The sequence below is a fragment of the Oncorhynchus gorbuscha genome, linkage group LG07, assembly GCF_021184085.1.
Source record: "Oncorhynchus gorbuscha isolate QuinsamMale2020 ecotype Even-year linkage group LG07, OgorEven_v1.0, whole genome shotgun sequence".
NCBI classification, from domain to species: domain Eukaryota; kingdom Metazoa; phylum Chordata; class Actinopteri; order Salmoniformes; family Salmonidae; genus Oncorhynchus; species Oncorhynchus gorbuscha.
In genome coordinates, this window is record NC_060179.1 from 76,422,974 (window position 1) to 76,442,335 (window position 19,362).

A 19,362-nucleotide genomic window follows, 5' to 3' on the forward strand; every position below is an offset into this window, starting at 1 on the left:
CATTCCTATTGGCTTATCTGTTTTGTCATAGGTGGTACATCGAGACCTGAAACCAAGCAACCTCCTCTATGTGGATGAAACGGGAGATCCTGAATCGATCCGAATATGTGATTTTGGGTTCGCCAAACAATTAAGGGCAGAAAACGGTCTCCTCATGACGCCCTGTTACACAGCAAACTTTGTGGCTCCAGAGGTGAGGAAACATTTGATCTTATTTATTTCAAGTACATCCCTATATTGTGATGTGACACAGATTGACCATGTCTTTCATAGGTCCTGAAGAAGCAAGGGTATGATGCTGCTTGTGACATCTGGAGTTTGGGGATCCTACTCTACACTATGCTCGCAGGGTAAGCCTAATCCACTGGTTTATTTAAACCTGGCAGGGTAAGCCAAATTCACTGGTTTATTTAAACCTGGCAGGGTAAACCTAATTTCACTGGTTTATTTAAACCTGGCAGGGTAAACCTAATTTCACTGGTTTATTTAAACCTGGCAGGGTAAACCTAATTTCACTGGTTTATTTAAACCTGGCAGGGTAAACCTAATTTCTCTGGTTTATTTAAACCTGGCAGGGTAAACCTAATTTCACTGGTTTATTTAAACCTGGCAGGGTAAACCTAATTTCACTGGTTTATTTAAACCTGGCAGGGTAAACCTAATTTCACTGGTTTATTTAAACCTGGCAGGGTAAACCTAATTTCACTGGTTTATTTAAACCTGGCAGGGTAAACCTAATTTCACTGGTTTATTTAAACCTGGCAGGGTAAACCTAATTTCTCTGGTTTATTAAAACCTGGCAGGGTAAACCTAATTTCACTGGTTTATTTAAACCTGGCAGGGTAAACCTAATTTCACTGGTTTATTTAAACCTGGCAGGGTAAACCTAATTTCACTGGTTTATTTAAACCTGGCAGGGTAAACCTAATTTCACTGGTTTATTTAAACCTGGCAGGGTAAACCTAATTTCACTGGTTTATTTAAACCTGGCAGGGTAAACCTAATTTCACTGGTGTATTTAAACCTGGCAGGGTAAACCTAATTTCACTGGTTTATTTAAACCTGGCAGGGGAAGCAACATTTGCACTTTGCTACTTCTCCTGGCTACCACTGATTGAATGACTCATTTTTGGGACAGTGGAGGACAGATTACTTTCTAAGCTGAGGTCGAGTCTGTGGTAGAGTCATTGTAATTATACTCTTCACAAGCCCAAATCTCTCAGGACCTGCCCTGACGATTTAATGTCCCAGTCTGCGGCTCAGGTTTAAAATCTCTAATCAGGGCATTAGAAAAAAGCAGCATTCTTTCACTGGGTGAAAACTGGTTGAATCAACATTGTTTCCATGTCATTTCAACCAAACAATTCAATGTGATGACGTTGAATCAACGTGGAAAACTGATTGGATTTGAAAACGTAAGGGAATTGTATCTTTTTTTCAACCAACTTCTAACCTAAATCCATTGATGTGGTGATTTTTTGTTGTTGATTTCACATTGAATTCACGTTAGTTGACAACTCAACCAAATGAAAATCAAAACTAGACGTTAAACGGACGTCTGTGCCCATTGGGACACTGACGCCATTATTAATATTACTTCTAAAAATAGCTCAGCCAAGGTATTGTAGAATCACACCTCACAAACACCTAGATTTTAAGACCCCAAATTCAAACAAACTCACATATCTTTCCCTACTGTGCAACAGTAAAGCACCTTTATTACTGCAAAGCAGGGAAGTTTGATTGAAAAGTGTTTTGTCTTTTCCTTCTTCACCCTTGTGTTTACAGCTTCACCCCTTTTGCCAATGGTCCTGATGACACCCCGGAGGAAATACTGGCTCGCATTGGTAGTGGAAAATATGCCCTCACCGGCGGAAACTGGGATACAGTTTCTGATGCTGCAAAGGTACCGTTATTTGTCCTTCATTAATAGCACATCACTGTTTATTTAATGATTTAATAAATCCAGTTCACATCCAATTGTTGTACATGGAAGTTTGAAATGAAATCCCATCCACATTGGTTTAGCTGCAACGCTGCATTTCATACTGTCCTAACTAGACTATTTCTGTATTGGGTTCCAATAGGACATAGTCACTAAGATGCTCCATGTGGATCCACACCAACGGCTGACGGCTCCCCAGGTCCTCAGACACCAGTGGATAGTCAACCAAGAACAGCTGTCTCAGTGTCAGCTCATCAGACAGGATGTACAGCTTGTTAAGGTAAGGAGGAAAACCTGATGAAAAGCCCAAACCTGACATAATGTAAGAAGCAACATCATCTGTACGTGTTGCTAATCTCTAGCCTCGTAAAACAGACTGACAGCATTGTTTCACCTCAGCCCAGCGGTTTGACTGGTTGACCAGGCTAGTCAATCTTTGTCACTAAGCAAATGATGTTCGCTAATTGTGATAGTTATTGTTTTGCATCACAAGCAACGTTGTCTTCTAAAGCTCTCTGTCTGATGAAAGGTCTCTCACACATGAATTTCTCCTCTGTAGAAGTGCTGTTGTCATTCTACTGCCATCTTGTGTACAGATATACCATTACATGTAGAACTTTTGCATTTTCTACGTCAGCAAAAGTCATTTGAAACCTGCTCAACGTTTCACATACTGTACTTGCTATGCCCCCTTTAATTATGCTGTTTTAGAATAGAATAACTTTTTATATACTTTAAGTGTTTTCTGTCTCCCTAGGGAGCAATGGCTGCAACATACTTGGCGTTGAATCGATCGCCTCTGGCCCCAAAGCTGGAGCCTGTGCAGTGTTCAAGTTTGGCCCAGAGAAGAGGAATGAAGAGACTCACATCCACTTGTTTATAGCACCCTCATAGATGATTCAGGGACAGCTTGAAAATGGGTCAAGGTGCAATGACTTTCATCAGACACTGGTTTAAGTGCCCGTCCAAAGAACCAGGAAGTCTACAGTAGTGGGAACAAGGAGGAGCCACTTGTAACAAGAAAAAAAAATAGTAGAGAAGATGCATCACATTGTTGCACTAAGACAGGAATCTTTACAGATTTTAGATGCACTCAAAACAAACAAATGGTGGCTTCGAAGACAAAGCAGAATTCTGTTCAAATCTTCTTAAATGTATCATTTGTATTGAAGAAATGTAACATTAATATATTTTATTCGTTCATATTTGCCTTTTCATTTAGGTGGCATCTGAAACTGTTTGTTTGTGAATTGACACCTGTTGTATTATGTAGAGTACGTTAAGAATGATATTGTCTAGGAGACCAAGTCACCTTATGCAACATTGAGTTGACACTTTGTCATAATCGCTGTAACAGAAAAGTCTAGAACAGCTTGTAGTTCATAACTACATGATACAAATTTTACGAGATTTTATCGACAGCATCTGTATTTTTCCCTGTGTCTGAAAATAAGCATGTTGGAATGTTACTTTGCTGACACATTGTTCATAGTCTAAAAGTTAAATTACAGCTGCTTGGGATATGTTGGTACATTTTGTAGCATTCCAGAAATCCACAGTTAGTATAGACATTAAAATAAACTGAAATAGCTGAATGAGTACAAGGAGTATACAGTGCATTCAGAAAGTATTCAGACCCTTGACTTTTTCCAGATTTTGTTACGTTACAGCCTTATCTAAAAATGATTAAATAAATAAAACATCCTCATCAATCTACACACAATGCCCAATAATGAATAGCAAAAACATATGTATTTTTGCAAATGTACAATAAAAAAAAATGGAAATACCTTAGTTACATAAGTATTCAGACCCTTTGCTATGAGACTCAAAATTGAGCTCAGGTGCATCCTGTTCCCATTGATCATCCTTGATGTTTCTTCAACTTGATTGGAGTCCATCTGTGGTAAATTCAATTGATATGACATGATTTGGAAAGGCACACACCTTTCTACATAAGGTCCCACAGTTGACAGTGCATGTCAGAGCAAAAACAAGTCATGAGGGAGATGTTCGTAGAGATTCGAGACAGGATTGTGTCAAGGCACAGATCTATGGAAGGGTACCAAAAAATATCTGTAGCATTGAAGGTCCCCAAGAGTGCAGTGGCTTCCATCATTCTTAAATGGAAGACGTTTGGAACCACCAAGACTTTTCCTAGAGCTGGCCACCCAGCCAAACTGAGCAATCGGGGGAGAAGGGCCTTGGTCAGGGAAGTGACCAAGAACCCGATGGTCACCTTGATAGAGCTTTAGAGTTCCTCTGTGGAGATGAGAGAACCTTCCAGAAGGACAACCATCTCTGCAGCACTCCACTAAACAGGCATGTATGGTAGAGTGGCCAGACAGAAGCCACTATTCAGTAAAAGGCACATGACAGCATGCTTGGTGTTTGCAAAAAGGCACTTAAAGGACTCTCAAACCATGAGAAACAAGATTCTCTGGTCTAATGAAACCAAGATTGAACTTTTTGGCCTGAATGCCATGTGTCACGTGTGGAGGAAACCTGGCACCATCCCTATGGTGAAGCATGGTGGTGGCAACATCCCAATGGTGAAGCATGGTGGTGGCAGCATCATGCTGTGGGTATGTTTTTCAGGGACTGGGAGACTAGTCAGGATCGGGGCGAAGATGAACAGAGCAAAGTACAGAGACATTCTTGAAGAAGACCTGCTCCAGAGCACAAAGGTTCACCATCCAACAGGACAACGACCCCAAGCAAACAGCCAAGACAATACAGGAATGGCTTCGGGACAAGTCTCTAAATATCATTGAGTGGCCCAGTCAGATCCCGGACTTGAACCCAATCTAACATCTCTGGAGAGACCTGAAAATAGCTGTGCAGCGACATTTCCCATCCAACCTGACCGAGCTTAAGAGAATCTGCCGAGAAGAATGGGAAAACTTCCCAAATACAGACGTGCCAAGCTTGTAGCGTTGCTGCCAAAGGTGCTTCAACAAAGTACTGACTAAAGGGTCTGAATACTTATGTAAATGTGATTTTTTTCTTTTTTTTCTTCATTTTAATAAATTAGCAAACATTTCTTAACCTGTTTTTGCTTTGTCATTATAGGGTATTGTGTCTAGATTGATGAAGAGGGAAAACAATGTAATCAATTTTAGAATAAGGCTGTAACTAAACAAAATGTGAAAAAGTCAAGGGGTCTGAAATTCCGAATGCACTGTATGTCTGCAACAGTAGAGGCTGCTGAAGGATTTGTAAGTCGCTCTGGATAAGAGCGTCTGCTAAATGACTTAAATGTAAATGTAAGGAGGACGGCTCATAATAATGTCTGGAATTATGTCAATGGAAGGGTATCAACCACATGGAAACCATATTTGATACCATTCCATTGACTCCATTCCAGCCATTACTATGAGCAGCCCTCCCCTCAGCAGCCTCTACTGGTCTGCATCAATCTATAAATTTCAGGTTGGTTCATAAGGTTAGACATACTGTAGTGTACAATATTTATTTTCTGTAGCTTACAGTTCAATATTATTTTCTTTATAAAATCTAGTGTGCATTATGTTGGATGCTTTTGATAGTTTTGGCAATTTCTAACATAATATTCTACTTTTGTTTTGGGGAGGGGTACTGAAACAGACCCATTTTCAATTGTCAATGCAAGTTATATTTATTGTGTAAATGTGACTTAAGTTATTGTATCAAACAAATGTATTTATTGTTTCTACATTATCCATTATGTTTGTGTATTAATGTATGTTTATGTCAATTTGTTTTATTTTTTAATACATGACAGATTTAAGTTTTTTTACCTGATCTGGAGTGCACTATGTGATCTGGAGTGCACTATGTGATCTGGAGTGCACTATGTGATCTGGAGTGCACTATGTGATCTGGAGTGCACTATGTGATCTGGAGTGCACTATGTGATCTGGAGTGCACTATGTGATCTGGAGTGCACTATGTGATCTGGAGTGCACTATGTGATCTGGTTTATATACACTAAGTTTGTGCCTCAGCATTTGATAATGCTGTCATGGCTTTTAGAAGTGGGCTACAGTGCCTCTGCTTGACATCATGAGAAAAGCAAAAGAAATCACTATGTGATCTGGAGTGCACTATGTGATCTGAAGTGCACTATGTGATCTGGAGTGCACTATGTGATCTGGAGTGCACTAGGTAAATTACTTTTTAGAGGGACGTATTTGTTTTAGTAGCAGATACATTGGTATGCATTTATTAGCATTATATATCAACAAAGATTAATCTTAAAACGTTATGGAACCAATATGAGTGGATTGATTTAGTGTTCATATGTTGAACACAGCATAAAACACATACAGTTGAAGAAGTTTACATACACTTAGGTTGGAGTCATTAAAACTCGTTTTTCAACCACTCCACACATTTCTTGTTAACAAACTATAGATTTGTCAAGTCGGTTAGGACATCTACTTTGTGCATGACACAAGTAATTTTTCCAACAATTGTTTAGACATATTATTTCACTTATAATTCACTGTATCACAATTCCAGTGGGTCAGAAGTTTACATACACTAAGTTGACTGTGCCTTTAAACAGCATGGGAAATTCCAGATAATGCTGTCATGGCTTTAGAAGCTTCTCATAGGCTAATTGACATAGTTTGAGTCAATTTGAGGTGTGCCTGTGGATGTATTCAATGCCTACCTTCAAACTCAGTGCCTCTGCTTGACATCATGAGAAAAGCAAAAGAAATCAGCCAAGACCTCAGAAAAAAACATTGTAGACCTCCACAAGTCTGGTTCATCCTTGGGAGCAATTTCCAAACGCTTGAAGGTACCACGTTTATCTGTACAAACAATGGTACGCAAGTATAAACACTAAGGGATCACGCAGCCGTCATACTGCTCGGGATTGAGACACATTCTGTCTCCTAGAGAAAAATAGAACTGTTTGGCCATAATGACCATCGTTATGTTTGGAGGAAAAATGGGGATGCTTGCAAGCAGAAGAACACCATCCCAACCATGAAGCACGGGGCTGGCAGCATCATGTTGTGGTGGTGATTTGCTGCAGAAGGGACTGGTGCACTTCACAAAATAGATGGCATCATGAGAACGAAAATTATGTGGATATATTGAAGCAACATCTCAAGACATCAGTCAGGAAGTTAAAACTTGGTCGCAAATGGGTCTTCCAAATGGACAATGACCCCAAGCATACTTCCAAAGTTGTGGCAAAATGGCTTAAGGACAAGAAGGTCAAGGTATTGGAGTGTCCATCACAAAGCCCTGACCTCAATCCTATAGAAAATTTGTGGGCAGAACTGAAAAAGCACGTGCAAGCAAGGAGGCCTTACAAACCTGACTCAGTTACACCAGCTCTGTCAGGAGGAATGGGACAAAATTCACCCAACTTATTGTGGGAAGCTTGTGGAAGGCACCCGAAACGTTTGACCCAAGTTAATGAATTGAAAGGCAATGCTACCAAATACGAATTGAGTGAATGTAAACTTCTGACCCACTGGGAATTTGATGAAAGAAATAAAAGCTGAAATAAATCATTCTCACTATTATTCTGACATTTCACATTATTAAAATAAAGTGGTGATCCTAACTGACCTAAGACAGGGAATTTTTACTCTGATTAAATATCAGGAATTGTGAAAAACTGAGTTTAAATGTATTTGCCTAAGGTGTATGTAAACTTCCAACTTCAACTGTACAGTAGAATGCCACCTTGGATGCCTTTATGTTTATGATTTAGGTGCAAATCTAGTCGTAAAGAAGCTGTGTGAAACAAACACCAGAAATCCCAACAGTGTTTTCAGTGTACCAACACAATGACATATTATAGACTTACAGGTTGAAAGTACACAAGATTCAGGAATGGTTTATCATTCAACTTAAGCACACAATGGAGCTTTATTTGCTCCATAATATTAAGAATACAGGATAATATGACAAAACAGGTTCCATAGGATAAATACCACACACTTACCTTTAGAATATTTTCAGAATTTCTAGAATATTTTCATAAATTTGACAGTACAACATGTAAAAAGCATTACAGCCTAATGAACAGTGAGCCTTAACAATTTCTGCTTTCAAAAAGCTTAATTGAATAACTACTAAAATACAAATTAGAACCATCGAATCACACAATAGATAACCTTGATCAATGACTTGCCTTGTGCTGCTGTGGCTTTTATATAGATCTGCATACTGAAGGTTCTTCTGAGAAGATATTTATTCAAAGAGCCTCCTGTTCTGTGTTGTTCAGTCACTAAGCCCTCAAGTGAGGACACACTATTGTCTCAAAACCCCAGTAAAGTAAGTAGCATTGTGAAACTCGTGCTAGTAGGACTGTACATACTGTATTTTTTGTTTTTTTATTAGGCAAGTCAGTTTAGAACAAATTCTTATTTTCAATGATGGCCTAGGAACAGTGGTTTAACTGCCTGTTCAGGGGCAGAATGACAGATTTGTACCTTGTCAGCTTGGGGATTTGAACTTGCAACCTTCCGGTTACTAGTCCAACGCTCTAACCACTAGGCCACCCCATATATGTTCCTTGTATTGGCAGTGCATGCCAAAACTTTACAAATCAATCAAGTGGGAAAGAAACTCTGTTGTGTTGATATTTTGTGATGATAGTCACAGGCATACACACAGTGACCCTTATCAGTTTGTGGACAATTTCCGGTCCTGTGTGGCAGGGTCTTCGCAATGCAAGGGTGACTTCCCCTGGGGCTACCCATACAAAAAAATATATGCATACACTACTGTAAGTTGCTTTGGATAAAAGTGTCTGCTAAATGTATATTATATTATTTAATATAATAATAGTATGCTGATTTTTTTCAAGCTAGGCCTAATTGAATGCAATTTTGGTTTACCTTCGCTAGAAACCTGGTTGAACCTGTTTCACAGTAACATAAAAGAACAATGGGGGGAAATTGGTAGTCCTGTGCTACTTCTCCTGGCTACCACTGATTGAATGACTCATTTTTGGGACAGTGAGAGGGACAGTGGAGGACAGATTACTTTCTAAGCTGAGGTCGAGTCTGTGGTAGAGTCATTGTAATTATACTCTTCACAAGCCCAAATCTCTCAGGACCTGCCCTGACAATATAATGTCCCAGCCTGTGGCTCAGGTTTAAAATCTCTAATCAGGGAAAAGCAGCATTCTTTCAGTGGGTAATAAAAGGGTTGAATCAACATTGTTTCCACGTCGTTTCAACCAAAACATAAGAGTGTGATTACGTCATTGTAAATAAGATTTTTTTTTTCTAAGGCCAGGCACCACAGGCAAAAATTGTGATTTTAGCTTCCACCTGTCAATTTTCTGATTTGGGGATATTTAGCATAAAATAAATAAATACTTTATTGGTATCATTTTATCCCAACTCCGTCAACTACACCTAGCATTAATGTCGTTCTTGATAGCATGTTTCATGTAGAACTTCAACATCTATTTTTACATCTCACCATGTTGAATCATATATCATCCAAAGGCATGTTTTCCGGAGCATATCGTTAGCTAGTCCATACATGGCTATATCCTTTGTTGACGTAGTGCTAAAAAAAAATGTAATTTCCTGACATCCGATTGGTTACTGGCATTTAAAGGCCCGTTCCGGCAACTTGATTGGTTAAAATGCCTCACGTGCCGCGCAGCTCTTCCTTGTTTTAAAATATCTCCCGCGAAGAATCAACGTAAAGAGAGACAAAATTAGTACATCTCGAATAATATAACTACAGTATGTGAATAAAAATAGGCGATCTCAGTTAGCCAATGCGAGAAAAGCAGTGAATGAAAGAAACAATGTGCCTGATCCGCCGATCGAGGCAGTGACAGTACAGGTCGATAAGGAAAAGGAGGTAGCCCGCAGCAGCGTGTTGAGACGCAAATTAGTTGAGATGAAAGATGCCAACTAGCAGCGACCAACCAGACAGCAGCCAGCCAACAGTGGCTTTTATTCCACGGCTTAAATAAACCAACTTGTACATGATTTGATTTGCCCTAAGTGTCTAAACACTGGACTGAAAATCACCATAGACTTCACCAACCATTGATTCTGTAATTCGGTCATGATAGAATGTGCGGACTGTGAAGGTGATCGTGATGCATTTAGGAGGAGTGTTTACACTTCCTCCCGGCTGCAGGAGTGCTCCAGGGGAGATGTGGCATTTGATATAAATGTGAGGATGGTTCTTCTAGCCCACGAATTTGGACTTGGTTATGCAGCTGTAAAGAAAATAAGCAAAGTCATAGCGATTCCTTCCTTATCTCATTTACATTTAAGTCATTTAGCAGACGCTCTTATCCAGAGCGACTTACAAATTGGTGCATTCAGCTTATGACATCCAGTGGAACAGTCACTTTACAATAGTGCATCTAAATCTTAAAGGGGGGTGAGAGGGATTACTCAGCTCATATCAGAGACATGATAGGAGAATGACAGGTAAATTAAAAGGGAGAGTAGCCCATTAATGCCAGGTGACTTGCTGTGTATAAATAATATGTATTTCCTTGCTCCAGCAAATGTATTCAAAGTTAATAAAACAGAGTGATAGGAAAACATAACTATACAATAAGATTGTCACATAGGCCTACAGTGTCATAGGGCTGTAGCCTAATATGGTTAGTGAAAAATGTGCTTTACGTAAAGTAAATACATGCTGATATGCTAATATTTTGTCCTGCAGTTAAGTCTGTAATGTCGACAGACATAAGTACTTTTCCCCCCACTTTAGTTTCGGAGATGCAGAGAGCTACAGTCAATGGAGAGTACTGCAAAGATAATTAGAAGAGCATACACAGATATAGACCCAGACATAGCAGAGATGCTGAAGGAGGACACAGATATAGACCCAGACATAGCAGAGATGCTGAAGGAGGATACAGATATAGACCCAGACATAGCAGAGATGCTGAAGGAGGAAACAGATATAGAACCAGACATAGCAGAGATGCTGAAGGAGGATACAGATATAGACCCAGACATAGCAGAGATGCTGAAGGAGGATACAGATATAGACCCAGACATAGCAGAGATGCTGAAAGAGGAAACAGATATAGAACCAGACATAGCAGAGATGCTGAAGGAGGATACAGATATAGACCCAGACATAGCAGAGATGCTGAAGGAGGAAACAGATATAGAACCAGACATAGCAGAGATGCTGAAGGAGGATACAGATATAGAACCAGACATAGCAGAGATGCTGAAGGAGGATACAGATATAGACCCAGACAGAACAGATATGCTGAAGGAGGATGAGGATGTCATCAAAGACATTAATGTATCCTCCGATGGCACAAGAGAGGATTCACTTACAACTACGGGATAGGTTTGTGCATTGGTGCTGGTACCAGCGACCCATAGAAAATGGTAAAGATCCACTCTGTCACACAAACCTTAGAGGCCATACATTTTTTAATTGAGAGGGTGCTTGTGTTGTGTTGCCTCATTTGCATATTGTAATGACCTGACTAGAACATAAATGAACAATTGTCCAGACAGAGGCTTGAGTTTACGAATTGACGGTTTATTACACCAACTTTACACAGGCTACTGTTTGGGCCGTAGCACACGCCAAATAGATGACAGATAACCCACAAGCCAATCGTGACCTTCTCTTGTGAAGCCCAGACGTAAGAGAGAGAGAACAAAGGCTGAACCTGGTCTTAACTTCCAATGCTCCACCCCCCTGCCCAACCCACCTCCACGCCACTCCGCCAACCACCAGGATGCCCGGCATCAGAACATTCCAGGCATTCCCGTGATTGGCAGATAGCAGGTTGATTGACAGGTCGGACCCCGCGAACACCGGGTACTGGTCAGTACAATTACAACCACCTCCTAGCCTAACACATAACACACAGCTGTCTGTGCGGGTCGCTACAATATTTTAATTTAAAAATAAATACAACTTGTAATACAATAATATATTGTATTTATGTATACTTTCAACTGGTAAAGTTTCAGTCTGATGAGAGTAAAGAAAGAAATCCATATTAGCCTGTAGTGCCTGGCCTTAAAACTGATTTGCCTAGTTACATAAAGGTTGAATAAAAAATCAATACAAATAAAAAGTTGATTCAACTTGGATTGGATTTGAAAATGTAAGGGGATTTTGTCTTTTTTCAACTAACTTTGAACCTAAATCCAATGACATTGTGACCTTTTGGTCAGTTTATTGCATTATTGTGTCCCGGTTGAACGTGTTTTAAAGGTGGTTGGTGTTTGAGCCAATAAGTGATGAATACAGGGTCACCTCCTTCGGAGAATTGCTGTGTAACCAGTTCAGCAGCTATTCTTGAGCATCATGTGTAGTACCTAGCAATAGAGCCGAGTTGCTGATTCTGGATCAGTGGCACAATCTCAGAAAGTAGGGGCGGGTCATCACCATGAGGCCAGATATCGTGAGATTGCATAGCAACACCAATGAGAGGCGTCCTAACTGAATAATTGCGACTGTGTCGTAAAGATAATGTTTTGGTGAAGCTCTGTGACCACTGGTGTCCTCTACACTTAACTGCATTAACCCAGTTTATACATTCCCATAGTTATAATTTCCTCTGCGAACCACCACAATCCGAAGTCATGGCAGGTACTTTGGCACGTAAAGCTGTTGACCACCTTAAAAGCAAGGAGTTCAGAGACTATTTGATGAGGTAAAACACATTTGGAAGATCTGGAAGATAGCTAGCTAACGAGATTAATTTTACTGTAGCGACTAGCAAGCAAGCTTGCTAACAGTAGACAGCTAACGTTAGCTAAATTAATGATCAAACCAAGCGAGCTAGCTATTTGTAAATTCGTGTGCACATCTGCAGGTAGTCTAACGTTACTACAGTTAACGTTTGTTTGTGCAAATGTTTCTAACGGCGTGTCCTGCTTGAAGGACGTTTGGCTTGAATGTTGTTGCTACCACCGAAGCTAACTAACTGTTAGATGTCAAACTAGCCTACTGCTGTGTTTGCTAATGTGTTACCGGTGATGTGAGACCTATGAGTATTATCAGTTAGCCCAGGCAGGATGTGAGGTGTTGATTGTTTTTCATACGGTATATGCATATCCCTCTAACCAAACTCATTTTGTGTTATCTCTGTCATCTTGGTGTCCTCATGGGATCTTTCAAAATAAGCACAGTAAGTACTCTCTGTTCATTGTGCTGGCTAGTTTAGTATTTGTCTACTAAAATCAGAATATTTTGGCTCCATTGACCATTGCAGATATACTCGTCTCTTAGGTAGTTATCGAGACTGTTTAATTGCTATGGCAGCTTGAAAACATTTGACCCTTACAGTAACTTTGTTGCTCTTTATATTCATTGTTCCTTAAATGTAGTTGTGTACTTCTATTCCAGCACTTCTGGGGACCTGTGGCCAACTGGGGTCTGCCCATTGCTGCCATCAGTGACATGAAGAAAAGCCCTGAGATTATCAGTGGCAGAATGACCTTTGGTGAGACATGATACTGAAACATAGCTAAGCAATGGCTGATGTCTAGCCATAGCCTAACATTAGGGACAGGTTTCTGCCAGGGATTGATAGTCACTCTTGTTGAAGAACTCCAGCGTCATTCTATTTCATTTCAGCAAGCCATGACACCCGTTATCACAGATTGTTCTGAAATCATTTCTGTCGTTAGAAACTAAGATTAGCATACCTGCAACATTATTTTGTTAAAATGTCATTTGATTTCTGAACAAATTAAGCTTATTGGTTTGCTCCTGAATTGACCCATTTAAAAAAAAATATTTATGGGATTCACATAAAATGTAGTAAATATAGAACCCAACATCTGATTTAGACCCAACTTCTTCCTACCATTGAGTAAGACATAGGGAATCTGATTAATTATTTAGGGTTGCTTTTGATCATTTTATTGGATTCCTCATGTCTTACTTGTTGTTATGAATGATGGTCCAAATCAGATGTTGGGTACAATATTTATCAATCCTCTTTCTTGTGCTTTTTGAGTCAGAATGGCCCTTCATGCTTTCGTAAAGTAGAATTCAATAGTTTAACATTCTTCATTGAACCTCATAATCCTTTCCTGCTGTCTGACTCGAGGCAAGAAAATGTTGTGTTTTCTGATAAGGTTGTCCTGAAGATATGTAAGTGTCAAGTGACTGTTAATTCCTTATTTATTGAGTGTTTTTGTGTGTTCTTTTCCCGCCGCAGCTTTGACCTGCTATTCCCTCCTGTTTATGAGGTTTGCATACAAAGTTCAGCCAAGGAATTGGCTCCTCTTTGGTTGCCATCTAACCAATGAGACTGCCCAGCTCATTCAAGGATCACGACTTATCAAATACAAGTAAGCTCACAATTTACTGTACTGATTTGCTTATTTCAATGCAAAACCTTTTTTGGTTTGTACCCGCATTCCACTTTGGATACAAAGCAACAACAACCTCCAAACATATGTGATTTATTCACTGCTCAGGTGGTTTCTCCTGTTAGTAACAAATTATTTGGGGTTCTTTCTTAGGGTATAATATCTTTTAGGATTTTTCCATACGAGAATATGTTGAAAGTTGCCATCAAATCAACTGAAAATGTATAACATGGAAGCACCATACTTCATAACATAATTTGTTTTATCCATACCCATGATAACATCAATCTCTCATACTGTTTACACATAGCTCAATGTCACTAGTTATAATGTCATATGTCATTTAGACTTAATGCTGTTCTACAGAATGTGTCTCCAGTAATTCTGATGGAATTTTTTTCTTCTTTCCAGCATGGAGAAGAAGTCTTCTTAGTGATGGACAAATGCTAAATATATAGTTTCATTAGGAAATCGGCATGGTTTGACCCTATGGTTTTTGACCATGTTTATCTCATTGCATACCTATGTAAAACTCTTAACTTAAAAAAAACGTTAATTTAGATTAAACTGCTGTTGACGATCACCATGCCTGTTTCTTCCGGTATATAAGGTCAATGAATAGATTTGTTTTGCATAATGTTTTTTACGCACAAACAAATTAAATGGAATGGAATCTAGTGAGGCCCTGTTACCGATGGGATTATTTTAAAGAGAGGGTCTATTACACAAATATTTACTGTTATGTCCTCATTTTAATAACTGTGTTAGCAATACGGGGGCGGCAGGGTAGCCTAGTGGTTAGAGCGTGCAACCGGAAGGTTGCAAGTTCGAATCCCCGAGCTGACAAGGTACAAATCTGTCGTTCTGCCCCGAACAGGCAGTTAACCCACTGTTCCTAGGCCGTCATTGAAAATAAGAATTTGTTCTTAACTGACTTGCCTAGTAAAATAAAAAATACCAATAACACAATCTTTATCAGAATGTACAGGCAATAAAAGTTGTACTCTGGTGTGTTGCCATGGAAACATTATTCCTGAATATAATGAATAAACCCTTATCTATGTACCATGAATTAAACTTCCTCTTACACTGACCATAATTTATAATAAACTGTCTGATACCCATGAAGTGGCTGATGAGCTTTTACCTTCATAATGACTGATAACTCTAAAGCTGTGCAAGACCTTTGCCCATGAACTGCCCAATCCATACATTTGTTTATCTAAATGATTTATAATTTTTTTAAAGCAACTTTAAGATGTTACTTTTAATGGAAAGTACACATTTGTATTGTTAACCTGGACAAGCAGACCTGATTTTAACTTCTCATCATCAAACCATGAATGAGTTGAATGAGATAATCCATCCACCTGACGGATGTGGCATATCAAGAAGCTGATTAAACAGCATGATCATTACACATGTGCACCTTGTGCTGGAGACAATAAAAGGCCACTCTAAAATGTGCAATTTTGTCACAACAAAATGCCACCAATGTTTTGAGGGAGTGTGCAATTGGCATGCTGACTGCAGTAATGTCCACTAGAGCTGTTGCCAGAGAACTGAATGTTAATTTCTCTACCATAAGCCGCTTCCAACATAATTTTAGAGAATTTGGCATCCAACCGGCCTAACAACCGCAGACAACGTGTATGGCATCGTGTAGGTGAGCGGTTTGCTGACGTTAAGCTAGGGATCTGTACACAATTCCTGGAAGCTGAAAATGTCCCAATTCTTCCATGGCCTGCATACTCACCAGACATGCCATCCATTGAGCATGTTTGGGATGTTCTAGATCGACGTGTACGACAGAGTGTTCCAGTTCCCGCCAATATCCTGCAACTTCGCACAGCCATTGAAGAGTGGAACAACATTCCGCCGGCCACAGTCAACAGCCTGATCAACTCTGCGAATGAGATGTCGCGCTGCATGAGGCAAATGGTGGTCTGACCAGATACTGACTGGTTTTCTGATCCATTTTTAAAGTTATCTGTGACAAACAGATGCATATCTGTATTCCCAGTCATGTGAAACCCATAGATTGGGGGCTAATTCATTTGTTTCAATTGACTGATTTTTTTCATATGAACTTCAACTCAGTACAATATTTACGTTTTTTGCATGTTGCCTTTATATTTTTGTTCAGTGTAAAACAAATGTATTATTATTATCACCTCTTCCAGGAAGGCTGCATTCTGAATGACCTTGATGAAAGGCAACAGTGAACATACTGCTTTAGTTACATGTACTGAAATATCTTTGAAATGGTACAGTATCTTCCCATCATGATTTTATCTTAAATGTCTTGTTAATTTCTGTAATGACACTTGAGGTGAAGCTAGACATATCTGCTTATCACCACTAGGGCTACGGCGATCATGAAATTTAGTCAGCCGGTGATTGTCAAGCAAATATCTTCCGGTCTCATGGTAATTGACCTTTAATTAACATAAACACATTTAACATCTCCTGGCTTCCACGTATAGCCTACAAGCCACTGATGCAGACCTTTGGGACATCTACATTTTAAAACGTCTAATAAATCCATTATTTATTTTAGACAGGTCTAAAGAAACATGATATGAAGAAAATGCCTGTTTCAGAAGAACAGAACAGCATCCTCTGCATTGTTCTTATGTTAGGCCCTGATCTGGCTTTCACCATATGGCTCAGGGGCTACACTAGTTAATTTAGCAGACAAGATTTGTTTACAATTCCATGGCTTAATTTTATAGTATGAAGAATACAATTGAAGATAGCTGAATAAAATAGAAAGGATATTTTCTCCAAACGATTTTCTCCAAGCGACTCAAATGATGATTTGAAAAAGTCGCATGAAAGGCAGACTTTTTTTTGTGCAGACTGTACACACTTCATCAGTCTCTCATTCACAGTTTAACAAGACCTTGATAATGCCTAGAATTTCCTGGCTGCATCCATTTTGTGTGGCCATAATTCCCCTAAAACAAATCTATGCCTTTTGTGGACAGTGGCCATTGTGCCCTTGGGCTGAGTATATTTATTATAATTCCCTTCTCCCCAATGTATGCAGAAGCACCTCAAACTCACATGGCTCTTTGTCACGTGATCGGGTCTTTCGCACTGGCTACAAGTGAAGACCGACACATCGGGGACGCAACTGCGAGTGTCCTTATCCAATTCCGAGGCACATATTGAAGCTATTGGAATAACTGTCCACATTTACTTTTCGTCAGCCAACAAGATAAGTGGGCCTAACGAACAGTAAAAGCACTAGCCTACGTCAATCTAGTAGTACAAAAGTTAACCAATTATATTCTGTACAATAAATAAATATTCCAAACATAGTCCAGAACAGTTTTGGGATGCGATATATCCCAAATTAAAGAACCACCATCATCAAAAAAACTTTTTTAAGCAATGAGCATGACGCAACAGATCAGAACGTTTAGCTTAAAATGTTGATAAACTATTAGGCTATTTCTTCACATTATAAGCGCAGCAATGCACACCTGGCAGTAGGCTATATGCACAAATGTTCCATTAGGAGGAAACACCACTCTCAAAATTGAACACAAATTTGATTATGCATGTTATTTTTTTTTAAATAAAAGTGCCTGTTTATGGTTAAAATTATCTTCCCCTTCCTCACGTTCTGCGTGTGTATGCCAGTTCGGTGCTACACCCGCTGTAAAGCGGATTAATGTGCTTCATTTTATTAACCTCTACGGGATGGGTGTCCCTAAACCGGGACTATTGTTGCTAATATGCGCTAATGTGACTAGAACAACGTTGTATACAACAGCCAACTTCCGGGACATAGACATGCCTTATAAGGGCAGAAAGCTTAAATTATTGTTAATCTAACTGCACTGTCCAATAACAGTAGCTATTACAGTGAAATAATACCATGCTATTGTTTGAGGAGAGTGCACAACAACAACAAAAAATGTATCACGGCAACTGGTTTGATACATTAACCTCTGAAGGTAAATAATGTACTTACATTCAGCAATCTTGCTCTGATTTTTCATCCTGAGGGTCCCAGAGATAAAAATGTAGCATAGTTTTGTTTGATAAAATAAATGTTTATGTTCAAATGTAGGAACTGGGGTCTACAGTTTGACCCCACTGTTGTCTTTGGCTCCACACCCACCTCGCCCTGCCATTTAGATGTGTGAAAGTTCGTGTATACGCTAATGATCCATCATGTATGACATTCCTGGGGTTGTGTAAACTTAAATGTTTTATTACCATAGCATTTTTGTATGTTCTCTATAGTTATGTACTTGAAATGGTATGAATTAACCAATTCGGCACATTTGGGCAAACTCCTGGCAGACTTGATACAAAATATTGTGCAGTAATGTAATTCTTCACTGGATCAGTATGAAACTTTGCACACACTGCTGCCACCTGGAGGCCAATATCTAAATTACACCTAGACTCTAATCTGAAAGTATGGCCTTTCTCTTGCATTTCAAAGATGAAAAAATAATAATAATCAAACGCATGCTTTTTTGTTTGTATTATCTTATACCAGATCTAATGTGTTAAATTCTCCTACATTAATGTCACATTTCCACAAAGTTCAAAGTGTTTCCTTTCAAATGGTATCAAGAATATGCATATCTTTGCTTAAGGTCCTGAGCAACAGGCAGTTAGATTTGAGTATGTCATTTTAGGTGAAAATTGGGGGGGAAAAGGGGGAGGATCCTTAATTAAGGCAAACAGCCATACTTTTTTTGGAAACTTTTTCTAATCATAGTTGCACACCTCATGTAGTCTAGCCCATAGGCCTATATGTTTTGATAAGGTTTGCATCATAACTAAAGTGGCCAAATAAGCTGGGCATCACACAATTGCATAGCCTATAGAAATGTTGCTCAACATGAGCTCATGAAGTGTTTGATTAAATTTTTGATTACATTTGCATTGATGTGAGAGTGATTAGAGGAACAATAGAGTGCTGAGTACCAGGCAGTTAGCAAGTTTCGTAGGCTACTAATGACCAGCAGCCACAGCAGCATCAGCGCTTGGAGAAGCCTAGTTACAGTGACTATACTGTCATGTGGAATTTGACAACCGTCATGACTCGTGACCGTCGGTGTGGCAGTAATACAGTCACCGTAACAG

The 19,362-nt window shown here is 39.3% G+C and overlaps 2 protein-coding genes across 2 annotated transcripts in view; both read left to right on the plus strand.

Annotated features, from left to right (window-relative positions):
- The window catches only part of LOC124040368 (ribosomal protein S6 kinase alpha-2), a 45,040-nt gene extending 41,217 nt beyond the window's left edge, over positions 1-3,823 (plus strand). The window contains exons 17-21 of the mRNA XM_046357504.1: positions 32-193; positions 274-350; positions 1,789-1,906; positions 2,088-2,225; positions 2,703-3,823. Coding sequence (XP_046213460.1) covers positions 32-193; positions 274-350; positions 1,789-1,906; positions 2,088-2,225; positions 2,703-2,828 — 621 coding nt within the window. The 3' untranslated portion in view covers positions 2,829-3,823. The remainder of the gene's footprint in view (positions 1-31; positions 194-273; positions 351-1,788; positions 1,907-2,087; positions 2,226-2,702) is intronic.
- Positions 3,824-12,378: 8,555 nt separating this feature from the next.
- Positions 12,379-15,375, plus strand: LOC124039363 (mitochondrial pyruvate carrier 1-like). Its single transcript, XM_046355324.1, has 5 exons — positions 12,379-12,578; positions 13,052-13,055; positions 13,274-13,370; positions 14,094-14,226; positions 14,659-15,375. Exons 1-5 carry the CDS (start codon positions 12,508-12,510, stop codon positions 14,678-14,680), a joined length of 327 nt encoding a protein of 108 aa, XP_046211280.1. The 5' UTR covers positions 12,379-12,507; the 3' UTR covers positions 14,681-15,375.
- Positions 15,376-19,362: the final 3,987 nt, after the last annotated feature.